This window comes from Dermacentor silvarum, chromosome 5, assembly GCF_013339745.2.
Source record: "Dermacentor silvarum isolate Dsil-2018 chromosome 5, BIME_Dsil_1.4, whole genome shotgun sequence".
NCBI lineage: Eukaryota > Metazoa > Arthropoda > Arachnida > Ixodida > Ixodidae > Dermacentor > Dermacentor silvarum.
Window position 1 is genome coordinate 125,573,411 of NC_051158.1, and position 27,792 is coordinate 125,601,202.

At 46.6% G+C, this 27,792-nt stretch overlaps 1 protein-coding gene across 1 annotated transcript in view; it reads left to right on the plus strand.

The window, feature by feature from the left end:
• The window catches only part of LOC119454400 (neuron navigator 3-like), an 832,501-nt gene that overhangs the window by 184,002 nt on the left and 620,707 nt on the right, over nt 1-27,792 (plus strand). The window contains 2 exon segments of the mRNA XM_037716347.2: nt 5,049-5,166; nt 10,162-10,214. Of these exon segments, the coding sequence (XP_037572275.2) occupies nt 5,049-5,166; nt 10,162-10,214 (171 nt within the window).

Genomic DNA, 27,792 nt, shown 5'->3' on the forward strand with positions numbered 1-27,792 from the left:
TTGACAATAGGCGAGGAGCACGCTGAAGTGGAGAGGGGACAGGACAGCACGGTGAAAGTAGACAACCGGATGAGGAGAGAGGGGCCGGCCTCTGCGATTGGTCCGCTTCCCCTTCCTTAGCTTGAGCTGGCTGGTCGAAAATCTCGGCGGTGTCCAACGGAAGGTTAAAAATTGCACTTACACAAATCCTCAGCGAAGAGTTAGCAGAGCGATACCGTATACGTGCCAAAAGGGCTCGATAAAGTTACACTACCAAGCAATTTTTTTTTTATTATAGGCAAATAAATCCATGCTCCTCGACAGCTCCGAGTAGCCACAGCCAAAGCGATTAGCGGGCAGCCAACTTCTATTCCTTTCGTAACAGGGTAGTCTCCGGCTATTCAGAAAAAAATTCTGTTTTGTTCGGCATATTAATGCGTTTTTAATGCATTTTGAAGGCATATTTAATGCATTTTAATGCGTAAACGTCACTTTGACGCGGTGAGCTTTCGTGGTCTAGTGGCATCGCGTGACAGACAGGCGAAGTGGGTGCAGCCCGAAAACTTTTGACCAATGGCACACGGCTAATGGCAAAAAAGGCCTCGAATGGGAAAGAATTATTTTTCTTTAGTTCGGTTTCGTCATGCATGATCAGTGCGTACACGTCATATCATATGGGAAGTTCTCGCGGTTTTGGTGTCTTCACGTGGCAGGCGGCGAAGTGGAGGTGACCCAAAAATTTTTTGACAGATCGTGGAAGGCTGATTGCACAGTTGGAATAGAAACAGTTAGGAATATCTTTATGTTATAGCGCACCATCTTTGCCATATTTGCACGCCACTTTCTGGTTATATACGTGTAGGGCTTCAATGAAGAAACCTACCTTAGCACGCTGAAACAAAAAGACATCAGGCCAATAAGATCAAGGAAATCTTGGTCCGCATATGCATAAGAGAGAGAGAAACGAAGAGGGAAAGGTAGGAAAGTTAACCAAGGACATTACCGGTTGGCTACGCTACACTTGGGACATATGCATAAGAAAAAAACACGTTTCTTATGCCTATGTCCCAAGTGTAGGGTAGCCAACCAGGCACGTCCTTGGTTAACCTCCCTACCTTTCCCTCTTCGTTTCTCTCTCTCGTATGCCTATGTGGACCAAGGTGTCCCTGATCTTATTGGCCTGATGTCCTTTTGTTTCAGCGTGCTAAGGTAGGTTTCTTGATTGAAGCCCTACACGTATATAACCAGAAAGCGGCGTGCAAATGTTGCACGCCCTTTCTGGTTTCTGGAACACGTTGCACTACCTAAAGGGCATTATCATAGTTGCTTGAAGAATTCGGAATCTTTTTATGTTTTTAATATTGTATCGTGAAAATATTGATCTTAATTAAATGTTGTGTTTATAGATGTGCCTTTTCTAATAATATTTCTACAATCCCACATATATTCCATGTTTGTACGAATAACGGCAACGTAGCTCCGGAAGTTAGTTTTATGCTTCGTGGGAAGTCTTTGTTCAGTAAACTGATGTGTGTGCAGAGTCGATATCATGAATGACTTGCTTCAGTGTGTGCGAGCTATGTGTTTGATAGTTTGCCGACACATGTTAGGATGTTTGTCGGCAACCACGCGCTCGTGAGTGTGGTGCACGTGATGTGACATTCATGACGGAACTCATTGGCATCTATCCAAGGACATTTGTATTAAGCTGATAGACTCCCTTATTCAATCGTCATTCCGACGCGAAGAATTATATTCCTTAGCGCAGCAATGGCGCGTGCCAAAAAGCATGCTCAATAGGTACTTCTACTGAGGCACGTCATTCCAGCGATCCTTTGCTGTTGTTTTATTGTATAATTATTGTTTCAATATATATCGATGCTGCGCGCACTTCTTTAGAAGACCGTACCGTAGGTAAATAAAATAAAAACACAATTTTAAGACCGTCTTCACAGCTGTGAGTACCGTTGCTGCCCCTTACCTTTTACAATAGGAACGGTCGCTACTGATAAAAAAATTAAATTATGGGGTTTTACGTGCCAAAACCAGTTCTGATTATGAGGCACGCCGTAGTGGGCGACTCCGGAAATTTGGACCACCTGGGGTTCTTTAACGTGCACCTAAATCTAAGTACACGGGTGTTTTCGCATTTCGCCCCCATCGAAATGCGGCCGCCGTGGCCGGGATTCGATCCCGCGACCTCGTGCTCAGCAGCCCAACACCATAGCCACTGAGCAACCACGGCGGGTAACGGTCGCTACTGATAGCACTGCCATGCAAGTCACGTGTTGTGTGGAATGGACCCTTGTCGCATCAGTGATATTGGAATTATGTAAAATAGACCTATTAAAATATATAAAGCCGACAAAATCGATCTATTATAAACTACTGTGAAATACGCCACTCACTTCTATGAAGCTATACGACTTTTGCAAAAACTTCTCAAACATTCTATTGTGTTGAGCTCTAAACTAATATTTTGAATTTGCGCACTTCATAAGCTATAGCAGATGAGGTTTCAAAAACTGTGATATCCATTTTTCGTGATGAATTACGAATTTCAAAACATTATAGTTCAATTTTTCTTACAACTTCCCAATTTTTGGCTCTTCGCGTAAACAACCGATGCTTTAAATCGCAGTTCTGGTTCTTACAATCGGTATAATTAGGCTGGCATCTCTTAAATGCGACGAAGGAAACTTTTCTGCGAAAATAACATGCGTGATGCCCATGGAGGTTCTCGTGGCATGTTGTAGATGGATATCTTCTTACTAGTACTAGTCTCAGGATGTCTTCCAAAGCGATAAGCCTTGAGCAGTATGCATTTAATTCTGCAATAGTACCATGTTCCGAAAAATAATTATTTGAAACACTCAGCAATAACACGAACGCTCCCTAGAAGTTCCGCTGCTGACCTCATGGACTTTCTCATCCAGGACATTATCGTAATGCACGGCGTTCTGCTTCAAAATCCCACTCACCGCGGCCGTAACTTAATTTCTACGGTCATCGGCAACATCCTGAAATCGTGCTCGACCGGGCACAAGTTCGCTACTTCATGCGATCCTCAGACCAACATCCTCACTGAGCGTCTAAAGAAGAGGGTCACTGACATGCTCTCGAAGCACGCTGCGGCAGACCACCATGATCGGGGACTTCATTTACAATATGTGACATCATCCCGCTATATCACAGCCAGTTAGTCACCATACTATCGTTTGAACCGGCCAAGAACCTGTCTTGTCGCTGGAACCATGCATTGATTCCTTCGACTGCACCTTCTGTCGCACTGACCACTGTGCGCACTGACCACGCCCTCGCACGTCTCCATGCCTCCCAGGAGAATCAGAAACGTCTTTATGATTGCCGAACACCAAGACGCGCAATTTCATCCGGGTTATCTGGTGTTCCTTTGGTTACCCACCCGTCACGTGGGGCTTTCTGAGAAGCTGTTGTCAAGTTAAACCTGTCGATACCGCGTGGTGGGACAGGTTATTGACGGCAGGCAATGTATGTGATCCTCCCTGCCGGTTCATCTGCGTCGTCGTCAGCATCAAGTGACGTCGTTCCCCTAGCCAGACTCAATCGCTACCACTCTCCTTCAACCACCACTTGAACCACCACCGAGTCTGTAATATCATTGTAACTGCACCTATAGATAACCCTGGATGTGCATAACACCTAATATTGTCTTGTTTATAACTGTAAAATTATTCGTTGATTATCGCAGCAGTTAAGATGTCCGCCGGTGCGAAGAATGGCTCGCCAAAAAAAAAAAAAAAACACAAACACACACGAACACACTCAACATATGAGCTACTGCAGCTTTTCGGAATTACTTCGACTTGACTGAAACATCTTGCGTATTGCCTACTGGATTTCTGTCGTTCTTTCATTTCTTCCTGAAGGGCAAAGCTGAGTTAAGGTAGCCCGATTGATTTCTAATTAGCATTCCAATTATCCCGTGCCTGAACGCTGGCGCTTTCCTAAAAGCTGACGTAAGTCTCACAAGATGTCTTTCTTTCTATAGTTGTTTGTGGAGTTACAAAGTACAAGGCACAAATGATGTTTCTCTTCGTTGTCTAATCCACGTTTTATTTTGTGCATTCCAAGTAGACATATCCCTGGAGTAGTAACCGTGTAGTATGTTCATTAGGGACTCGTTTGGTACAGTCCAACAGCTGTCAAACTTTCGCTCCGGGAAAGCAAGTCAGGAAGCGGTGTAATGGATGAGCGTCTAATGAGCTCGGAAGTTATTTTTTTAGCACTTGAATATTTTTTTTTCTGAATTGCTATGAGGCACGTACTAGATTCATGCGTATAAGAAGTAAAAAATATTTCGGAAATCCTTATTTTTTTAGATAAAAGCAGTAAAGCGTATGCATGAACTGAATAAGTAATGAGTCCTACAATGAAATTCTTGTTCTCACGGCATTTTTCCCCGTCAGTGTTTTACGCGTATGTTCTCTTGGAGACTGCTACGAAGTCAGTGCTCTTCGGGAGCTAACGGATTTCTCTGATGTTTTCATTTGGTGATATACCTGATAATCGATAAAAATACTTTTTTCAATAGAATACATGACTGATAAAAACACTTCTTTTCTTATTTTTCTTTCTACTTTAGACTCTAAATACGTGGTCATAGAAGTTAGCGTGTCACATACTTTTTACCAACTATCCGATCTCATCGCTACATATGAGGCAGCATTGCACTACGCCTAAATAAATAGCTCATATACTTCTTATCGCTGGTCTTAATTTCAAAATTTCTTGAATGAGCCATGCAATTGCTCAACGCTTGAGGTTTCATAGTCTACAAAGATACTTCAAGGCGCTTAAAAAATGTTTTTTTTTTTGCTAAATATTTCACAGAAGATTAGTGCCTTTGTCTCTTCTGGAACCACAAAACATCGGGCTTCAAACTGCCGCAGACAGGCCTTTTTTTTTACGTGCCTAACGCGCCAGTTCATGGCCTCTGTAACCTTCTATAGAAATTTGTATATCATGATGAGACCAATGTTATATCATACAACACTTCATCTAACATCTATTTTCTCTGTTGTGCGCAGATCTACACGGACTGGGCAAACCACTACCTGGAGCGTAGTCGCTACAAACGCTACATCCAGGACCTGCAGAGTGACATCACCGATGGAGTGCTGCTCGCCGACGTCATCGATGCAGTTGGTAAGGCGTATGAAAAGTCAGGGTTAATAGCTTAATCGCCAGTCTTTCTTCCACGTGATCGTTATTTGCCGAGTTAAGATGACCGCAAAACAATGGCATGCCCCCCCCCCCCCCCTTTAATACGGTTTCCAACTGCCCCTACCTGTTCAGGGCTAAGAAAATCTATGCATGGCTGTGTAAATAATACGCAATTTTTATATGCCACCCTTATCCCCAATGTTGAGGAATAAAAGGAAGGGACTAGTTGAAAGCTATTGAGGCAGATGATAAGGTATACAGAATCTAACCACGTAGTATACAGAACTTATACGAGTCACCCATATGAAAGCGCACATAAAAATTAAAGAATTGTCGCTATATCCGCTGTAGGCGGATACGTTATTTTCTCTTTAAACCAGAGGGCGCGATTATCAATCGCGCCTCCCCACCATAATTACTCTGTTTCAATGTTCTAATGTGTGCACCAGTGGGCGCAATAAAGTAGTAGCACTTGTTTAGAAATGGTGATCTTAATTGTCCTTCGAGTCAAGCAAGATGTATGATACATGTCGAGTCGTTTGTGTAGGTTAAACCGTGTACCCGCGGTTTCTCTGGTGATATCTGTCGTATCAAATCTCCACCAGACGCGACATGATTTTACTCATATCTGTGGGCATTTTTTTACTTTATTTAAATTGTTCTACCAATCTGTTCCACAAATAATGAAATCTAACAAACTGCCCACGTCTTTTTTCTTCTTCTTGTCCCGGTGTGCCTTGAATATAGTTTAGGAACGCAAGTACTACTTACTATAGTAGCTGAGTAGTACTACGTGTTCTAAGTACTTGCAATACAAGTACCTTAGCTAGTGGCTAGTATTATCACGCGTTGAATGTCTTTTTTTTTACATTGACTGTTTTTCGACATAGTGTCACTGTTATTTATTTGTTTTGTGCCAACCATCTTAACAGTCACTATACCGAGTGGTCACTTTTGAGCTTTACAGAATTTTTAAAGATCACCTGTGGCAGATAGCATAATTTCATTACTTGAGCTGGGATATTCAGTGAGGGGGAGATTATTTGCACGAGAGATCAAAACACATTTTCAGATAATTACTAGTAATTCACCAATTAACCTCTAAAGAATTACTTTATGGCACGTATTGCAATTTGCGGATTACAGCCGGCGAGTTTGCAAGGCGCATCCACTTATAACGAATTTTCAAAATGACACCAGTTTCGAGATGTTCTTTGCAAAAGTGCGTGACAACATACATTGGCGTTCAAGTTACCTTTGTGCTTCATTGCATAAAAGAGCGTTTTGTTAAAAAGTAAGTGGAACAACAGTACATTTATACTGCCAGTTTGGTGGCGAATATCTCCAAAACCGTTTTATCCTCCAAATATCATTCTAATAGATAGGCCTTGCCAACTCACCGGCTACAATTAATAAATTGCAGTATGTCTCATACAGTAATTAACTCAGAAGTTGGTTAATAAATTTTCATCAATTAGTTGATTATGTGTGTCGAGTTCTCGTGCAAGTAATGTCCGCCGCTTCGAGTAATCCACATCAAGGATTACAAATTAGAACATCTGCCACAGCCGATTTTTAAAAGTTCCGTAAAAATTAAAACTGATCATCCCATAGATTGTGGTGCGTTACGTGCCAGAAATGCGATAAGATTATGAGGCACGCCGTGGTGGGGCACTCCTGAAAAATTTTTACCACCTGTGGTTCTTACACATGCACCTAAATCTAAGTGCACGAGCGCTTTTGCATTTCACCCTCATCAAAATGACAGAGATTCGAACCCGTGATCAGGGCTTAGTAGCGCAAGAGAGTCACTACATTGTTACCGTATTCAAAATTGCGTCAGCCACTACTAAGCGCGTCCGCATGCCAGTGCCTTTGAAACTCTTTTTCTTCGTCAGCGGTGCTTGACTAGCATAATGGCCGCTACGAGTTCCAGGTATTTCATAATGGACCAGACGCGGGCTAGTTCACTCGATCACAATTAACAAAAAAGCTAAGGCGGACCGATTCGGTGCCTTAAATCTAGGCATGAAGTAGCGTTTCATTTCTTCAGTTATCGAGTGATGTATCTCTCCATAATTAATTTATTCTCTAGTTAACTATAAATTTCCATTGGGTGCTTAAGTGGCATTAATATATTCTAATGTGGGTATGTAGCAAAACCACATTTTCCTAATTCGCGATTACAAGTGTAGACGCGACACTTTTGAACTTCTAATCCTCGATCGCAAACCACTGCCTAATCTCAAAACACTGTTGGCATGAGTCAGCCGTTGCCGTTACGTGATCTAAAAACTGTCAGCTGCTTACATACACATTGCGGTAATATGGGTGTCCACAGCCACTGTTGACAAGTAGTTCGCATTAATGATGAAAAAACTGTGCAGTCATAAGCACAAGGATAAGAATTAATCAAAAAGGAACTCTTAAAAAGATGCCTCCAGTCGATAGTCTAGTTCGGAGGCTAAGCCAGTGATGAGGAAACATTTCTCGTTCCTTTTTATTCAAAGAAGTCATTCTTTTTATATATTTTCCTCTCAGCAAATGTTAAACAAGAAAAAAATACAGAAGGTCATTATGGACACTGCTTTCCTGGGTGCGGCCCGACGTTTCTGACGTAGCTCAGCGCAAATCGCAGCCGCCTTCTGTTTTTCTTCATCTCTGTAAAGGCGGTCGCGCGGTGACAGCGTTATTGGCAGATGACAGCTCGCCGAGAGACAATAAAACACTTTTTTTCCCCCATCAACCCCAAGCACTCGATACCGAAAGCTGCGCTTTCTGGCGAGAAACAGGCTTCGAAAAGCGAACTGCTTGCACTTACACTGTATCCCAGCACGCACATCGGTCGGGGTTCAAGACCGAGAACACTAAAAAAAAAAAAAAAAAACACATGGTTGGAGGAGGAACTGCAGCAGCAGCAAAGTAAATTGTGAGGCGGGTACGAAAACCTAGTGGCGTGACTCAGCGCCGGCGATGGCGGGGAGAAGCAGGCGAGGCGGCGTTCGCACCGTTAACGTCTCGAACCGGTGCCTGTGTCTGCGACGCGGGCGCGTGCGGGTGAAAATCTGTTTACCCGGAATGCCAATTGGACTCCCCGAGCTACTACCGCCGTCTGAGCGGGCGCTCCCGCGTTTGTGCGGCGGAGCCTGCATCGGAACGTTCGACGATTTGGTGGGGAACGAAGGAGCACGCCGACCGCCGCGCCATCTAGGAAGCGTGGAGGGGAGGAGGGTGATTGCGCGCCTTCCTTCCCGACGCCCCCTTTTCCCGTAGGGGACGGCGCGCGCGGTTCTTCCCTAACTATAAGCCTCGGGGTAAACTTAGAGAGAGGGGGAAAAGCCAAACTGCAGCATCGTGGTGGCTACATCACGAGGGGGAGGGGGGTTGTGGGAATGAAAAAGGAAAAATCGAGATATACTCTAAAGCAAGGAGGCCGCCAATTGCCTTTTTCTTTTTTTTGCGAGGATCAGGCATCGGTTTATACGGCTGCTGAAGTTTAAGCCGCGCACGTCGTGTTGTCTTTCTTTCCTTTTTTTTTTCTTTTCTTGCATGTGGGAACCCACGTAGCCGGTACAAATATATACTGTGGAAGCCAAATGAGAATGAACGAAGCTGAACTGATTACGGGGGAACATTTGTAAAGTGACTTCTATGCGTGCAAAAACTCAAGATCCACATCGAAATAAGTAAAACATCGAGATGCTGTTAGGTTCCACATGCGAACATGCTACGCAAGTTAATACCGGTATATTTCTGAGTAATTTGACTTCTCATGGCTGGGCTCCTGAAGATTTGGCAGTCCGTAAACGTCGGCATACCAAGAGAAGGGAACCATACCAATGGATACCAAGAGAAGGGAAGCGCAGTCGAGGTCGGCAGAAAACCAGATGGGATGATGAAGTTAGGAAATTTGCAGGCGCAAGTTGGAATACGCTAGCGCAAGACAGGGGTAATTGGAGATCGCAGGGAGAGGCCTTCGTCCTGCAGTGGACATAAAAAATAGACTGATGATGATGATGATGATGATGATGATGATGATGATGATGATGATGATGATGATGATGATGAAGCGTCGGCATAAATCTGTAGAAAATGAGAAAACGCATACAGATGAACTGCGTTGGTACTTGTAACGCTGTTCAGGGAGGAAAACGAAACAAAGAAAAGTAGGCGCAGTACTGAAACGTCAGGCGGGTACCATTTTCTTTTCCAAGAGACAAGGCGCGCTTTCTGGGAAGATTAGGTGTTCCGTTTCTGATTACGAATTCACAGAAGAAATCCCACCCATAATATAATGTTGCCCATCTCACGTCGATGTTTAGTAAACACGCTCTTTTGTAGCTAAAAATGAAACAATGGAAGGCTTAATTTCGAGGCATCGTACAAAGAGCGCCACCTAATCACTACCTATTTCATAAAGTTGCATTTATAATACCACACTTGATCGCGCATTAAAAACAAGAAGTTATTGAAAGACCAAATTAATAGAGCCGCATATTCGTACACATCCACAGCGTCAAACGCAACGCCGTAGCCCATTCGAAGATATTGCGACTGAAGTCACGCTAGAACATCGAACACTCTCTCTGCAGCTCTGAACTCTGAGAGCTCTGAAATCATGACCGTCTTTTGGGCACATTCAGACTTTCAGTATCGCGGCCATATTTTGGCCAGTACCATAACAGTTGAAAGCCAACCTGATACTTTTGAAGCGTTTTTTTCAAAAATAGTCGTACGACGCCACCTCCTAAAAGCCTTGAATGAACATGAATCGAGTTCGTATAACACCGCGCTTGTAGAATATATAACATGCATCTGATTCTTCTATGTCGCGTAATGGTTTCAAATAATCAACAGTTAAGGAAAATAAGCACAGCACTATTTAACCACTGTCACGTCTTATGAATGGTTTGCACATCCACCCTTCTTGCAATTATGCGAAAAAAAACCAACCCCCATGTTCTTTTTTTTTTTCAGCTGGTGTCAAGGTGCCAGACATCAACAGGAAGCCCAAGACAAATGACCAAATGGTGAGTCGTGCGTTACATTATTCGTAAAAAAGTTGTCGCAGTTTCACCTGAAAGGCGAAGCATCAATTGCGATAGCAAATTTGAAGAGAGCTATACGGAGTAATGATAGCAGCTTTATCAGCTGTATAAACTTGGACATGCGGCAGCACCGGCAACACGCAGAACTGTTGTCGACGCCGTCGGCGTTTTGCCCGCGTTCGCTCAAAATACGTGCGGCGTTGGTGACTGTTGCCGGAGCCTCTCATATAAATAGGCACTTGGTGCCGCAGCTAAACGTCGCCTCCCTTCCCTCCCCCTCCCCCACGTCCTTTCGCGCGTCGGAAGAAGGGGGGGGGGGGGGCGAGGTGTTTATTATACATAAGGAAGAGTCGGAAGAAGGCACGTTTGCTCTACATATATGGTGATTGTAGAGGAGGAAAGAGACGCCTACTTCTGCAGCCCTTAAGGGAGCACAGCGCAGAACGCGCGTTTGTTCTCCGCCGTGCGTTCACTCCCCATGAAAGCGCGCGTCCCTCGCTCCCTTTCACTCGCACATACAGCGTTCGGCGCGCGGCGACGATTTCATCTCCATTGACGTCATACGGAACCTCACGGCGACGGCGACGGCGACGCCGACGGCAGAAATCTGCTTTTGAGTGTCCATATAATTGCTATCGCAATAAAAAGTTGTCAGAATTTTCCGTCCCTCATTTAGTTTCCCTAACTTCAAATGTCTACTGGCAGTCACAGTTCTTCTAGAGAAGACCCTTTCCTCTTCTAATGTAATTTTTTACTGCATATCAATATTTTCTTCTATTTTATGCATAACTCAAATTTATTGAAATTTCTGTGTATAAACTGGCAATAAATTTTCAATGTTGGAACCCTGCGCCCGCGATTAGCAATACGCAGCTGCCACACAAAGCAATCCCGTTGGAATGATCAATTCGTTTCTCAAAAATTCATCTTATATTTCCCTAGATGTTCCCCTTCCCCATGGTTAAGAGTGCCACACCACTATCTTTCAAGCTCTCGCCTTTGAAACACTGGTGTTGCGATTTGAAAGACCCATTTAGCTGCTTGCGAAAAGTCGTTTTCAACTTACCTAGAATTATGAAAAACGTGGCACAAGAACTGTAACTGAAGATCGCTGAATGAAAGCCGACGTAGGTTTAAAAACGAGAACAAGTTATGGAGCCACGTGTGACGTCACAGGCTTGCTTCAACGCTCCCATGTTTTATCAACCGAATTCGGTCACTTTTGTTGCAGCATTCGCACTACATCAACTTATCGGTTTTGCTAGATAGGCTGTGTAATCGTAATTTTACTGACGGCCAGCTTCAAGGCCACACGCGTACGCAATACTACGAGTTGTCCGTCGTAATTTACGGTGTACTTGAGCTGAGTTTGTGTATGTGATATGAGCGTACAGATTTTATACTCTCTTTAAGAAACCTGGCTAAGACCAACTCTCGGCCCTGATTTATACCTTATCAAAAGTGTTGTAGTCTAACAAGTCAACAACTACCCGTGCACGTGGTAGTTTATGTTAAAATAAACCACATTACATTCATTCCACGCACACACAAAGAAAGAACACGAAGGAAAGAAGATCTGCTTAACACTCACAAAGAATACACGTTCCCAGGCATGTCCCACGCATGTGCTACACGGATTCTTGCTTTGCGTACTTTTTCTTCATTCGCAGTTCTAAAAAAAAAAAGAAAAGCCGATTTCCTTTCGAACACGCGTCAGCAGTTTCTACAACCGCACAATCGTTGTTCGGCCCACGTGACTGCAAACATAGAGGAGCAGTGCTACTTTCTTGCTTCTCCCCACAATATTTTTTTCTCGTGATTGCATTAGACGGGAGAACGGATCTGACGTAAACGGCCGGAACTAATCGAGATTTGTGCACGCCGTAGAACCGTCAGTTCGACTTCCTTTTTTTTGAAACCTTCGCTTCAATCCCACTTCTGCTCGCGTTAAATCTATTTTTTTTTTTTTACTTCTTCCCACAACGGCACGTGCCGCAGTTCTAGGCTGCAAAATTCTCGTAGAGAACAAACCCATCGCGGGGAGAAACTTGAGAATCGGCCCCACATAAAGGTAGCACGTGACTGGAGCTGCTCTATTATGCCGAGGGGCACGTGATCCGAGTGTCAATTGGGCTACGGCGCTGCACTGTCCGTAGATTAGAGGCGGTGTTTCTATTATTCAAATGCACTTTCGCCGTGTATAGTAGCTTTGCCAGGTTACTTTGACGTCGCGCGCTGACATCATCGCCATTTAATTGCGAAAACTTTAGGCAAAGATTTCATGCAGTGCTTCTACAACTTCAGTATTGGGACGAATACTTCGTGCTTTTGATGCAATTTTGCAAGAAGTGAAAGAACAAGCGTATTTCTCAAAGCTAACTTGGAAAGCGGCGAGAACAGAAATGAATTGAGCGCATTCACGCAAATTGTACATGCTTCCTTTATTTATCAATAAATGAACCACATTCTTTAAGCTATCTGGTGTCGTTGATCGGTTCATCAACCGATAGGTTGGTGCCTCGTTAAAAATAAACCTGTTTAGAAATAAATGAAATAGATTTCCTCACGTTGACGTACTAGCGCTGATGTTTTGGGGCCAAATTGAAATACAATTAAACTTTGACCTTGGTTTTTGTCTTCTAATTATCAACCTATTAATGTGAAATTACCGAAAATGCAATTTTGAATGAATACTTTAGCACTTTAAATGAACTTATTAATTCTCTTTACTGAAGCAGTAAGCCTCTTTTGCGTAGCCGGTGATTGTACGCGCCCGACATGTATAAAGAATAAATTTCTCAGGCAGAAACCCTAGAAGTGTAGCTCAGACAGCGAAAGCGCATAGAGTTATAGACGCGTTCTTAACTTTGCCACATTATGTTGAAGAGAATAGTAAATTCAGCAAGTTGGTACGGAGTCATCGGAAGGGTACGTGTCGTGAATTGCTCCACAGCCCGAATAAGACACACAGAGTGACCGGACAAAGCGCCGACTTTGAAATGAGCACAATTTATTGGAGCAACGTGGCTTGGTATGCACATCTCACAGCGCATCCGCCCCTTCCTCCCCATGGATGGATGGATGGAAAACTTTAGTGAACGTCCACGCCCTACAACAATTCAAATGGTACCCAGAATTGGAACAGTAATTTAGCTCAATTTGTAGTCTTTTTTTCTCTTCCTCCTTTTCATTTTGTGGTTTTTCTTTTTCTCATATATATATATATATATATATATATATATATATATATGGGAAAAAGAAAAACAAAATGAGAAGGAGGAAGAGAAAAAAGACGAAAATTGGGCTAAATTACTATTCCAATTCTGTGTACTATTTGAATTGTTGTACGGCATAGGGGGGGGGATTCTTTTCGAGGGCCCACTGCACCTTTCTTTTTTTGTTTCCTCTTTTTCTTCCTTTTTTTAACTAGGCGTCGTGATAAACGAATGGATTTCTGGTTTAGTGCTTTACGTGCACAAGCACTTCAATACATCGCTTCATTTAAAGCGCAGCAACAATAATCAAACAAGCCATCACTCAATCAATCAATCAATCAATAATCATTTACCATGCCCAGGAACAACACTAAGGTCTGAGTGCTCGTGCACAGACAAACAAAAACAAAAAATGTCACAGTTTCGCCCGAAAGGCGAAGCATCAATTGCGATAGCAAATTAGTAGAGACCTATTACTAACTGAATTATCAAGCGCGGTGTCAGCGCGCACAAGCAAACATGAACAGATCACACTCAAAGACCGCAGACAACAACTGTCAAAATGCTGGCAGCAAGCGCAGCCGCCGCAGCGACCGAAGGTTCGTGCTGTCTATCGCTTTCGCGGAAACTGAGCGGCGAATGCACACCGCTTACAAATGTCGGAGCCGTGTGGAGATAACAGATGGTGCGGGCGACCGCCACAGCCGCGGGCAAAGTACGAGCACAGTTGTTGGCAGAGTAGTAGCTGCGCCCCCCACCCCCACCCTCTCTTTCGCGCTGCCTTCCCGCTTTCTTGCTTTCGCGTGGGAGATTGAGTGGCAAGTTTGATTTACGCCCGGTTGCAAGATATGCCTTTGGTGGCGGAGCAAAGCGTCGCGCTGCTTCCCTCCCTCCCATACCCCCACCCCCTTTCGCGCGACGGTCGCGCTTGCTTTCCGCCGTGCGTTCGCTCTCCGTGATAACGCGTGTCCCCGGCGCACTTTCGCTCGCGCATATGGCGCGCGGCGACGATTTTATCGCCCTTGGACTTTATGCAGAAGCTCACGGCGACAGCGACGGCGACGGCAGAAATCCGGTTGAAGTGTCCATATAATTGCTATCGCAATAAAAAGGTAGAAATGTGAAAACAATCAACATGGGGAACCCCCATGCGGAATGAACAACCATAGTGGTGGCGCACCCACACAGAGCATCATAGAATAGATTTCTTTCCAGAATTCTGTTTATGAAAGCCAATGCGGAGCATGACTCCCGAGTTCATCAACGCAGCTACGTAAGACAGCCATTGCTATGCAGGCCATTTTTATCGCGATTGAATTGTGTGACACCTGAAGTAGCGATTTTGTCTCCAGCTAAGTCGGCATCCTTGCTTGAAAATAACGTCGCCCGGTTTCTGGAAGAGTAATTTACCAGTCTATAAGTTGGTTCAATGTCTTCATATATATTTCATTTTACCGAGTCCTGCGATAGCGACTCTTCGGTCGCCATTTTCCTTGTGTGTGTTCGCTTGAATAAGCAGTAAAAATATTGATAGCAATTAAACACATTCTTAATTTCCTCTCTTTCCCGCTTTGTTTTCTTAGATATAACTTTTCTAATTTTTTTGTGTGAGGGAGTTTTTGGACTTATGCTTTCTATAATGTTTAGGCTCTGCTGAAACTCCTTTTATAATCATGGCAGTGTCTGTCAACACAGCTGTACCCAGCAGCTCTTGGCGTCCAATGCGTCAAATGACGTCATTGACACCGATAACCGCACTGAAGCAGTCTTACGAGAAAAACGATCCACATATTTTCCTTTCTCATGCGTATTTTTTCTTCGTTCTATACATATCCTTGCTCTTCCGGCACACCCCGAAAAAAAAAGGCTTTTTTTGTTTTCTTTGCTGCTTACTACATAGCTTAACAGCGTCACCACAGCGCGACGAATTCGCCGGGCTTATACGCCCCGAGGTAGGAAGACCCCATGGCGGGGCCCCAACTAACTGTTGCCGCTGTGAAGGCATGAATCAGCCACAGGCCGTAAATCACGCAGTGGACTAATGCTGAGATGAGGGTGCTGCGCGCTATAGCGTGGCAGAGAGATCGAGGGGTCACGTGGCGTGAGCCCCATTTTCAGCCTGCCTCAAGCATATGCTAGTACAGTGCAGTCTTCTGCAATGTCTGGCAGCACCTTTGTCTCGTGTAATAAAGGCGCCTAGGCGTCTGTGTCGCTTCGGAGTTCTGTGTCTTTGGCATGCACCCTTTAGAATTTTCCTTCCTTCCCGAAAAAAAGTATGGATGCTACTTGGGCAACGGTGGTGATGATTGAATATTAAAATGGTGAACGACGTTTTGCATTAAGATTGCCGAAATCAGGAGATGTTGGTACCTTCAGGCGTCGCTGACTGCTTGTTTTCTATACTAGCGCACTGCATGGGCCGATTTTTTCAGCCCGGGCCCGGCCCGGGCCCGTTTTTACGTTGGGCTGCCCGCCCGAGCCCGATCAAAACGTTTATGGCGAGACCCGGGTCCAGCGCGGGCCCGGAAATAATCTACGTTACCCGCCCGGCCCGGCCCGCCACCCCTTTACCTTAGGCCCGAGCCCGGCCCGAGCCCGGCCCGAGCCCGACTCGAAACCTGCCCGAACCCGGCCCGAGACGGAAAATAATGTTTTTCAGAGTTGAGACGCCCGAGAATAACTCGCTGCACGTTACATGCACACGACCAGAAAGCCCAAGCCCAGCCCGGGCCTGCGTCAATAAACCCGAGCCCGGCCCGGGCCCGGGTCAAAAAGCACACGCCGTGCCCGAGCCCGGTCCGAGCCCGTGAAAAAACTGTTCTACCCGGCCCGGCCCGGCCCGCCACCCCTTTACCTTAGGCCCGAGCCTGGCCCGAGCCCGGCCCGAGCCCGGCCCGAGCCCGGCCCGAGCCCGACTCGAAACCTGCCCGAACCCGGCCCGAGACGGAAAATAATGTTTTTCAGAGTTGAGACGCCCGAGAATAACTCGCTGCACGTTACATGCACACGACCAGAAAGCCCAAGCCCGGCCCGGGCCTGCGTCAATAAACCCGAGCCCGGCCCGGGCCCGGGTCAAAAAGCACACGCCGTGCCCGAGCCCGGTCCGAGCCCGTGAAAAAACTGTTCTACCCGGCCCGGCCCGGCCCGAGCCCGACTCGAAACCTGCCCGAACCCGGCCCGAGACCGAAAAATAATGTTTTTCAGAGTTGAGACGCCCGAGAATAACTCGCTGCACGTTACATGCACACGGCCAGAAAGCCCGAGCCCGGCCCGGGCCTGCGTCAATAAACCCGAGCCCGGCCCGGGTCAAAAAGCACACGCCGTGCCCGAGCCCGGTCCGAGCCCGTGAAAAAACTGTTCTACCCAGCCCGGCCCGGCCCACGGGCCCGGCCGGGCCCGGGCTTTCGGGTAAGCCCGAGCCCGTGCAGTGCTGTATTCTATACATACAAAAATCATAGCACAAAGGATTACTGAACAATAGAAAGACGCAGGAATATAAGTCACATTTTGCATATTCAAACATAAATTCGGATCACCATTGCACTAGACACTGCTCGCAGCCGAGCTCACATAAAACGCACTAAAACGTAAAGTCTGGTGGCATAAATATATTCAAAGGGTGAATTCTGGTAAGAGAAAGGAAAAAAATCAGTTGACGTAGGTAGTTATGAAGCGGGTTGACCATAAAGGTAACGAGTATGTTTTCAGGAGGTCAGGACTAAAGCACCCGCCGTGGTTGCTCAGTGGCTATGGTGTTGGGCTGCTGAGCACGAGGTCGCGGGATCGAATCCCGGCCACGGCGGCCGCATTTCGATGGGGGCGAAATGCGAAAACACCCGTGTACTTAGATTTAGGTGCACGTTAAAGAACCCCAGGTGGTCCAAATTTCCGGAGTCCCCCACTACGGCGTGCCTCATAATCAGAACTGGTTTTGGCACGTAAAACCCCATAATTTAATTTAGGACTAAAGCACTACAGGCATAACAAACAAAAATCGAAGTATCTACCACTTCCCCTTACCCCAGTGAGGAGTAACAGGCTAGAGACACGCTCTCCAGGCCGACCTCTCCTCCCTTCTCTTCATTAAAATCTACTCCTCCTCCTCCGAAGCGGTACAGAGAATATATTTAAGAGGTCAGAACAAAAGTCGTGCAGGCACGTAAATTGAACATCGCAGAAATACAGCGAAGCTATTAGGACGCCAGTACAAAAGTACTACACAAATGAAAATTAAATGTCTAAGTAAGCGTAAAACACCGGACCACGTTAACACTTCAACGGATACAGACCGGAAGCATATGGGAGAGCTTTGCTTATACGGACGACGTACACTGAGACACATTAAATATGCAGAAGATAAAACATCTAACAGATCAAAAGAGATCGAAACCCAAAGCGTAACTACATTGAAAGGGTCTATATTTGTTCCAGTTGTGCACACCACATTAACGACGGCAAAGCTAGGCTGCCTTATAGAGAACGCATTCCATCATACGTACTGTAGCGTACAAGAGTAAGTACGAAGGGAGCACTGATAAAAAGTCTGTTCCACAATGTCACTTCCGAAGACCCTACATGCAATAAAGTACAAGAATAGGACTGGGGGCATAAAACTAAGTTCTTGCAACCGACCGAAAACACTCCCTGGCTCCTGAGAAAGAAATAATGAAGCATTCATTTAGTATGGAAGAGATATTAAGCGCACATTTCTCTCTCTTCTCCGCTCACTCATAGTGCGGAAAGAGGCGCACGGAAGACGGACACAGAATAAAAAGTGTAGAAACGCCGACTCAGAATTGGCAGGTCCCACGCTCGCACACTTCCGCGAAAGAAGGAAGGCAGAAAAACATTTGGGGCCCTAATAACGTAAACTATTCCCTACTTTATTTATTCCAATCTCCTGACGTCAAACGTATGTAACCACCCAGGCAAGGATCAGGCGGTGAACCGCAGCGTTGTTAGAACCGCCCAATCAAACGCTATCCTCGTTTACAAGAGGTCACTTTTGTTTGCTTTCAAAGCGAATAGCATTGTCTATCTTGACATGTTTTCTTATTGAATTGGTTGACAAGAGGCGAGGAGCACGCAGAAGTGGAGAGGATTTCGGCGGGGCCGAGTTAGCGCAGTGAAAATAAATAACCTGGTGAGGAGGGTGGTGCCGACATGTGCGATTGGCCCACAGCCCCTTGCTTAGCTTGCAGAGGCTGGTCGAAAGTAGTGGCGGCGTCCAACGGACGATTAAAAATGGCGCTAAAACGAGTCTTCGGCTAGCATAGTTGGCAGAGCACAGCGTTATATTGCCATAAAGAATTTTTATTATACTTAAATAAATTCATTCTTCCAGGCATTTCCGAGTAGCCAGTGCCCGAGCGACCGGGGGGTAGACATCCTCTATTCCTTTCGGAACGAGGAAGACTCGGGCTATTCCAAAAAAACTTCGGTTTTGTTCGGCATATTAATGCATCTCTAATGCGTACACGTCACTTTGACATGGTGAGTTATCGTGGTTTTGTGACGTTGCACGATAGACAGGTGAGGCGCGCGCAGTCCGAAAACATCTTGACTGATCTCGGAAGGCTAATAGTGAGAAATGCGTAGAATCGTACAAAAATGTTTTTTTTTCTTTTGTTCAGTCTAATCGTGCATAATCAACACATGGGCAGTTTTCGCGGTTTTCACAACAGGCGAAGTGAGGGTGGCCCGAAAGCTTTTGACCAATCGTGGATGACTGATTGCTGAAATTGAATGGAAACAGCTTAGACTAACTTTAATTTATATCACCCCATCTCAGAACCATGGCTGGCTGGTTTGAAAAAGTGGTCGCAGTTTCACCTGAAAGGCGAAGCATCAATTGCGATAGCAAATTTGTAGAGAGCTATACGGAGTAATGATAGTAGCTTTGTCAGCTGTATAAACTTGGACATGCAGCAGCACCGGCAACACGCAGAACTAATGTCGACGCCGTCGGCGTTTTGCCCGCGTTCGCACAAAATGCGTGCGGCGTTGCCGACTGTTGCAGGAGCCTGTGATATAAATAGGCACTTGGTGCCACAGCTAAACGTCACCTCCCTTCCCTCCCCTTCCCCCCCCCCCCCGCCTTTCGCGCGTCGGAAGAAGGCGCGTTTGCTCTACATATATGGTGATTGTAAAGGAGGAAAGAGACGCCTACTTCTGCAGCCCTTAAGGAATCACGGCGCAGAACGCGCCTTTGTTCTCCGCCGTGGGTTCACTCCCCGTGAAAGAGCGCGTCCCTCGCGCCCTTTCACTCGCACATACAGCGTTCGGCGGCGCGCGGCGATGGCGCTGAGCCGTGCTCCCTCAAGGGCTGCAGAAGATAGCGCCAACCTTTCCCTTTCCCTCAAGAACCACTTATCATCGCGCGGCGACGATTTCATCTCCATTGACGTCATATGGAACCTCACGGCAACGGCGACGGCGACGACGACGGCGACGCCGACGGCAGAAATCTGCTTTGGAGTGTCCATATATTTGCTATCGCAATAATAAACCGTGGCCACAACTGCGGGCCGCCTCCTGACCCGGACGCTTGTACAAAATTGACTAGTCTAGTGAACCCTCCCCCCTTCTTCACTATCACGCCACATGATTCAAAATATATACAAAACAATTGCGACACGAAGATAGACTGTACACATGAACGACAGTTCAAAGTGTCAACGAAACAGTCCAGACTGAGTCCGTATGGAGGCGAAGAGTACGAATAAAGTTCTCTGTGGTAGTGAAGGCTCAGAATGGCGCACGCGCCGGCAGCGTCGAGTGGCGTTGATTTTGGGCTGGTGGGATGTCGGAGGACCTTGGTGCATGCGGTCGGAGATTTGCGCTCATGTCGATGGCACTACTTCTGATAGCTGATTGGGTAGAAATTAAAACAGTGTGGTGCCTGTCTTTACCAAAAGGCACGTCGGCAGGCGCCTGCACATCCATGCAGTTGCCCAGCGTGAGAGACAATCCTTGAGGGCTCGAGATGTCGGTTTATCTCGTCGAAATTCTCGCAGCCCATGTAATGCGGAACGAACTCCCATTGTACGAAATGTAGGCTGCGACTAAGACGTCGGGGATGAAATCGCCGAACGACGCTCAACGTTGAGAGTGGCACGATGAAGTGATCTGGTTGACGCCGTTTGCCAACTTCATCTTTGTGGTGGGGGAGGCGGATCCTATAGTGACATATAAGACTTCGATTTTCTGATCGTGTGACAAGGCCGGCCACTGTGCCCCTGTGTCTGACAGTGTGTGGACCGTACGCCTTCCCTAGCAAAGATGTAAAACGTACAAAATCCAATTTTGATTGGATCTCACCGTTAGTGTCGCGTTCCACTCTAATTGACTATGCTCGTACGGTAAACGACGTACCGTTAAGCTAGTCCATTCGCCCGGTTGACACTGAGTTCGTCGTGTATGACCGGCTTTGTTCTTTATGAATTAAGCACTAAAACTACAAAGGGTACCTAAATATCTCTCAATAACAAACATATGCCTTCAAGCGGGCACTTCCTCTAACAAATTTAGTGAAGTTTGCTTTGTATTTCTCCCCGGGGTCTAGCGCGTCGACTTGGTCGGTTGTTCGCCCACTAAAGTGGGTCAATCCAGGTGATGGGGGGAAAATGGTTGTATTGAAAGCTGAGTCTATTCCGGACACTATGTATTCCACCCTCTCGTGGGCCACGTGATGGGTTTCTTCGTGTCTTGCCGTCTTTACGAGCATGCATGCGCGTATATATATAGCCTAGAATGACCACCAAGACGCGACTGTTCCTAACAGTACAAAGAGCGTTCACTAACGCGGAGGAATCCCGTCTTTCATCAGAACCGCAAGTTCACTATCCAAATGCACACTGACACGCGCTCGTAGCCGCCACAGCCAAGAATACATGACCATCTGCGGTCGTTCACGCAAACTTTCTCAACCACCCTTTTCGCGAATACACGCAAAGTGCCCCTAGCGGCCAGGCGCGCTGCAATTTTGCGTGTATTCGAGGGCTTCTTGCCCACCGGAAAAACACTTTTATGTAGCACTTACTGAACAACAGAAAGCCGTATCGGGAGTTTTTCATGTTGCTCTACAATTTTCTCATTGACACTTTGCATCTGATTATAATATTTGAGAATGAACTAGGACTAATTATGTAAGTAGGCGGAATGCAAAACATAATCTGAGTATCTCCAAGCGACGGCGAACAACATTGCCTTGGTTCGGTCCAGCTACGTGGCATTTGCATTGTTATAAATCTTGGTGAATGATAGTTGGCACACCGTATATAGTGGATAGTGGAGGACACCGGATAAATTCTGTCCAGCTGGTGTTCTTTTACGTGCGCCTAGCGTCTAAATCAAGGTTTTCTGCTGTCATCGACTGAGGACGGCAGAAAACTAGGTGGCGTGATGAAATTAGGAAACATGCAGGTGCAAAATGGGAATCAGCTAGCGCAAGATAGGGGTAATATGAGATCACATTCAGAGGCCTTCGTCCTGCAGTGGACATAAATAGAGGCTGAGGATGATGAAGAACAACAAGAAGAAGATGATGATGAAACCAAGTACGTGAGCGTTTATCCAATTCGTCCCCATCGAAATGCGGGTTCCCCGTACGAGAATCCAACCCGCGACTTAGTTCTCTGTAGCATAATGCTATAGCCACTGAGCAACCACATCCTTTAACTTAAATGCGCATAGCATTGTCACCATAGCTCGAGTTTAAGCGAACTCCTTGGTCCTGACATGTCCCGTCGATAGCAGAACGGGACGACCACGACGCGAACGCACCTGGCGTGGTAAAGTCGGGAATCAGAAAAAAAAAATTTTAGCGGTGACAGCCATTATACTGTTCACTCTCGGCCACTCGCATACCTTTGGCCAGAGCAGCTTAAAGTGGGTCTGTACGAAAACCACTTTGATCAGCGAAGTTTGAGCTCATGACTGTTCGGTTCCGTGTCAGGTGTTCTATAAGTGCACCAGTGAAGTTTTATTTCATTGTGGTAGCATTCTTTTCCTAGCCACCTCTAGTTTCTTGAATCTTCCACCTGGCCTCGGAATGCCATCTTTACTAGGTTCCGGCAGGTGGCACAGGGGCATGATAGATTGCTCTGGAGCGATGTAAACATTTGCATGTCGCCAAATATAGGTTCAGTTTAGATTGAAAAGTGACTGCAACCGAAGCATGAAGCCATGTTTTACCACGTCGCAAAACGATGGAGCCAAAGATGCAAAACATTTCATTATCAAAGGTAAACACAAGATAGGCGTGACCCTGCTCCCCCACTGCTATGGCGTAACCTAGTTGTCTGCGATGGGTTATGAATGATTTTGTTTGCGCTGAAGACCCGGAACTGTAGGAACCATAAGATGTCCTGCAAAAATAACTGCTGGGAACTCTTTCGCTATTGTCGACGGGAGCTACTAGTATGGCGCTTCAGCCAGCTTTGGAATGCTCGTTAAGTACATAGATTAGCCTAAAATTTGTCCTCCTGGCTTCAAACGGCTTTGTGACCTGGCAAAGCGTTCGTTTTCGACAACGTAACTATACGTTATGAATTCACGAATTCCCAACAATTGTGAATGAGCGCAGATACTTATTCCTTTGCTGTCTTTGCAAAAGCACGATTGCTTGGAAATTGAGAAAGATGAACCGTAATAAGTAGCGGGACAATGACACCAGACATCAAAAGCGCGCAGGTTACACAAATGAATCTACTACCAATTGTTCCTGTGGTAGCCGAGGAATCGCAGCGTGGGACTTGCCTCTTCTAATTCTTTGTGGGAAACTCTGTGGTAGAAACACGGCTGCGCGGTCGTGGTAGGAGCAAGTTACGCAGTTCGGCACACGTGCGGTGGTGCAGTGAGACGCGTCCCTGCTCATCTGGGGCTTCATTCACGAAGCATTTCGTTCGTAAGTGCTCTTTGCTATTGGCTGACCGCCTTCGCTAATAATATGCGCAGCATCAGGATTGGCTGGAATTTTCGTTTACGAACAATTCTCGCGTAAGAGGTTTTCGTGAACGCAGGCGCTGCTTCGCTCAGAGGAGGCAACTGGGCTTTCCTAGCGTTACGAGACTGCGTGCGATGCTGATCAGGCTGATTTATTACTGTGTGCAGCGAGAATACTCGTGTGATATAGAGGGAGAAACGAGGAAATGCAGAGAGAATAACCCGACAGACGTCCGATGGGCTACCCTGCACGGGTGAGAGGGCATGACAGATCGGGGGAAAAAAAGTCAGTATGATCTCATAAGACGCTTATAGACACCTTGTGTGTGCTGCTGGGTGGGTCAGTTCTGTCGTGTGATGATTAATATATCAGCACTTGTCAGATATGGAAGCTCAGTCGGCAAGCAGTCTCCACACATAGTAATATGGTGCTGAAACATTTAAGTCATCTATGCATGCAGTGAAGTATTTATGTAAACAAATTTGACAGAGGAAAAGTAAGGACTCCCTGGCTATTCCCAGTAGCCTTCATGGGCTCTCGGAAGGAAAGTCTCGCAGCCTTTTTTTTTTTTTTTTTTGCGGTCGAAATTATACAGATAGTGCAAGGGGACTTCAACCGTCGGTACCACTGTGATCTTCCGTAAACAAGTCCGAGGCCTATATAATACTATCACGCCCTGCGCACCATATACATGCTGTGGGTGCAAGGGTACGTGCATGAGGGTGAGCCGAAAAGGGTGGTGGCTTGATGCGCGCCGTCTTCCCACGCGCCCAATATGTGATGTCACGTGATCAGGCGCGCGATGATGGGGTGGACGTGGGTGCAGGTGAGTGCGCCTGTCCTTCTTAACCGGCTAGCTTAGCCTGAGCGCCCGCGCTTCCGACGCGCATTATCTTGGAGGTAATCTGCGGTGGACGTGAAGGCCTAAGGGCGAGCCGAGATGACTGGTGGCTTCTTGCGTGCTGTGTTCCCGAGCGCCTAGTGTTGGAGGTCACGTAATCTCAAGCTGCGGAGACGCGTTGAAGCGAGAGGCAGCATGAAGGCCCAACCGCATGCACGCGATATTCAAGCGACAGCGACAAGCGACGCGACAGGCACACCTTGTCGCGCTGTCGTGTCGCGGCGTGGAGCAACCACATGAACGCGACATCGCGAAAAATAGTAGCGACGGATTTACATTGTTGTGCGAATAAATGTTATCTTGCGCGTGTAAAGAAATCTCAATTTTATCAAAGGTCAATGTTTTATCTAGACCTAGCTAAAATATGCTATCATCCCCAGTGAAAATCCGTCCCATGCCGCCAGCGTAAGGTGCCGTGGCGCCATCTGTTGAGTAAAACTTAAAACACTTTCTCGGCTCTCGGTGGCGTCTCAGGCCTAACAGCGTCAAAACAAAAGAACCGATCTCGATAATAACGACAAGAGAGCGCCGATACTCAGTATTCAGCTAGCGATGAGGTGAAGCGATGACTGATTGTACTATTTATTTTTTGCTGTCACAGCAGAGAGCAAGTTGCAAGAGCGAATTCAGATCGAAGCGGGCAGACTGATTGCTGCCATGTTGTTGTGCAATCGCTGTCCCCAGCGGATGTCGTCGCGCTATAGAGGCTAGAAGGGTTCTCCTAGTGTCAGGAGCGGGCGCTCTTTCCCAAAGCGCAGGAGAAATCAGTTTGGATGCTTGGCGGCGTAGTTCGAAGAGGGCGCTGCGCTCCGGTGGCGGGTCACTGGCATGGAGCCGGAGAAACGCAGACCTCTGCGCTGACACAAGTTGTCGACAGCTTTGCGTAGCACGTGCGGCGACGGAGTTTACCGTGTGCCTGCCTTTCTTTACGTTGACAACGTAGTGCGATGACCTGATGCGCTGCATTGTGCTGAACTTCTGTAACCATGCTCTCAAAAAAAAAAAAAAAAGAGAGAGGACGTGTTTTGTTCCCCTTTGTAGGGGCAGTTACAAGTCGTCTACAGAAAAGGTGTCATTGTTCCGCGCTCCATCCGACCCTGTGCGCTTGAAGAAATGGGCTAGGAGCATCAAGAGAGTGAGGGCTTAGTGAAACGCTTAGTGAAAGTGCTTAGTGAAACCTGTCTAGTGTGCTCTCGCCACTTCGACGAGCGATTCGTTCAAAGAACGTTCAAGCACGTAATCAATGGCCAGACTGTTGAGCTCGACCGCGAACGTCCGACGCTTTCTGAAGACGCCATTCCTACAATTTTTCCGGACGCACCATCTTATTTCACGAAGCAACTGCCGAAAAGAGAGCAGAAAGAAACCTGGACAACAGCGATACCCCGCCAGCGAAGCGTAGAGCTCCGAATAACGACCCAGCTGAAGCCGTCGAAAGACTCGCCTGCACTGTTCTTTACAAAAGCAAAGAACGTGGAACGAAACACACAAAAAGAAAAGCAGAAGCTCTTGAAAGTGAGGCGATGCCAGTAGAACGACACTGTCTCGATCGCGAAAATGCTTTTGCTTTTGTACATATATTCCTTCGTGGTACAATAAAAAAAAAAATTCTAACATATACATTTTCAAAGGGCTCATCATACAGTCTTTTTGTAGACCATAGTGTGCAATTTTGTAAAGCTGCAATAAATGCAATGAAGTATGTGCACGAGACGAACAGATTGCATTCGATTTCCTCTCCTCACATTTGTGGGCTGTTCGGTGCCGCTTCTCCCGTAAGAGTCCGTTTTATTGCGGCTGCTTGAGTAGCTTTCATCACTCTGGTTAAAACGGCAGCGCAGCAGGGACGAAGAAGACAAGATACACATCACAAGCGCACCGTCTTGTTTCTGTATCTCTTAATCTCAGTTGCGCTGCCGTATGAGGTATGGGCCCACTCGCCCAAACCAAAGATTTATTTCGTCATTCGTCGCGGTAAGCATGCTCGCTAATTTTGGAAGGTTGTCGAGACTTCAGATTATTGCATGCCTGTTTTCTGAACGAGCGTTCCCTTGCGAAGAGTAGCGACGTGCGGAAAGCACCGGTCACTTGGGAGTGCCCGCTGGCAGCTACAGAGCGCGCCGGAGCTCGCAAGCGCAACCCGCCAGCGAGCGCCGGCGCCATCTGTCGGAGCATAGCAGAGTATTTCACCTCGGCTCGCGCCTTCACGACACTAGGAGAACCCTTCTAGTCTCTATAGTCGCGCTGACTTCCGGGCGACAAGCGATATTTTCTGGCTGGCCAGAAACCGGCGACACGACCAGCGACAGCGACGGATAGCCCTCCGCGACGGCAAAACCTGTCGCTCGTCGCCGTCGCTTGTCGCTGTCGCTCGAAAATCGCGTGCATGCGGTTGGGCCTTGAAGAGTTCCTTCCCCGCTGCCTGCGTTCTTCATCAAGCCAGAGTTGTGAGAGCGAGTGCTCGTAGTCATCGAGTGAGATCTGTTCGTGTTTGCCTGCGTAGGCGTCACACCACGCTTGTTTAGTTAAAGCCATCTCCATCAAACTTGTGAACTGGGTAAAAAGCCTTGTATACGATAGTGTAGATATATATCAGCCTGAGTGCAAAATTATGTTTCAAATACGAGTAGAAGCGTCACAAAATCTTGCAAGAAGAGCCAATTTTGATACCGTAATTGAGAAAAGAAACGCCGCCATTACCGCTCCCCGAAATTGACTCTTGACGGAGAGCGTGTAGCTCCTCAGCATAACATGCGAGACAACGTGGTGTCCACCGTTGCGAGCAGCGCTGCCAAATCTCGGAGGTGAGGTGTTGGGACTTAACTCATAGCCACCAACCACCAGATGCACGCTTCGACTGCTTAGGGGGTGTTTAGAGGCTGGTAATACGACAGTTATGCAATTCAGCGGCTTTGTCAAGATTGCTTCAGCGGTATGCTCTGCTCATGTATAAGCAATTGAGCAAAATTGAAATTCAGTATCAGTTAGCCTTTAATTAGTAAGGTTTACTGCAGTTTATATGGCCGAGAAAAAGTACGAACGTTACTTCCTGTAGCCTAATAATTTGCAATCGCTATCAATTCTTCGCCTTTCGGGTAAAATTGCAACTTTTTTTTATTTTATTTTTATTTTTATTTTTCTTAAGATCTCGGACGTCCTCACTGCACACTAAACGTTCGGCTTTGGGCTATTCCGATGCCAAAAACAAAGGCGACTGAGAAAAAGCCAGCGACAAACTACCCTGCGCGCGACCATATACGCAGAGGTAAAGTAAGCTTATACGGAAAAGGTTCCCAGAAAGTGGCATCTTATCATCTCGTCAGAGTCTCGTTCCAAGTCAGGCTTGCCGAATTAGGAACGGCTGCAGAGCATGAAGAATGGGGAACGCGCCCGAAATGAGCAAGCGGAAATTAAGGATGAATGACTCGACGATTGCCCTGAAACTCTCGCCCTCTCTCTTCTCCGTTTTCGAATTAGACGAGGCGGAATGGGAAAGGG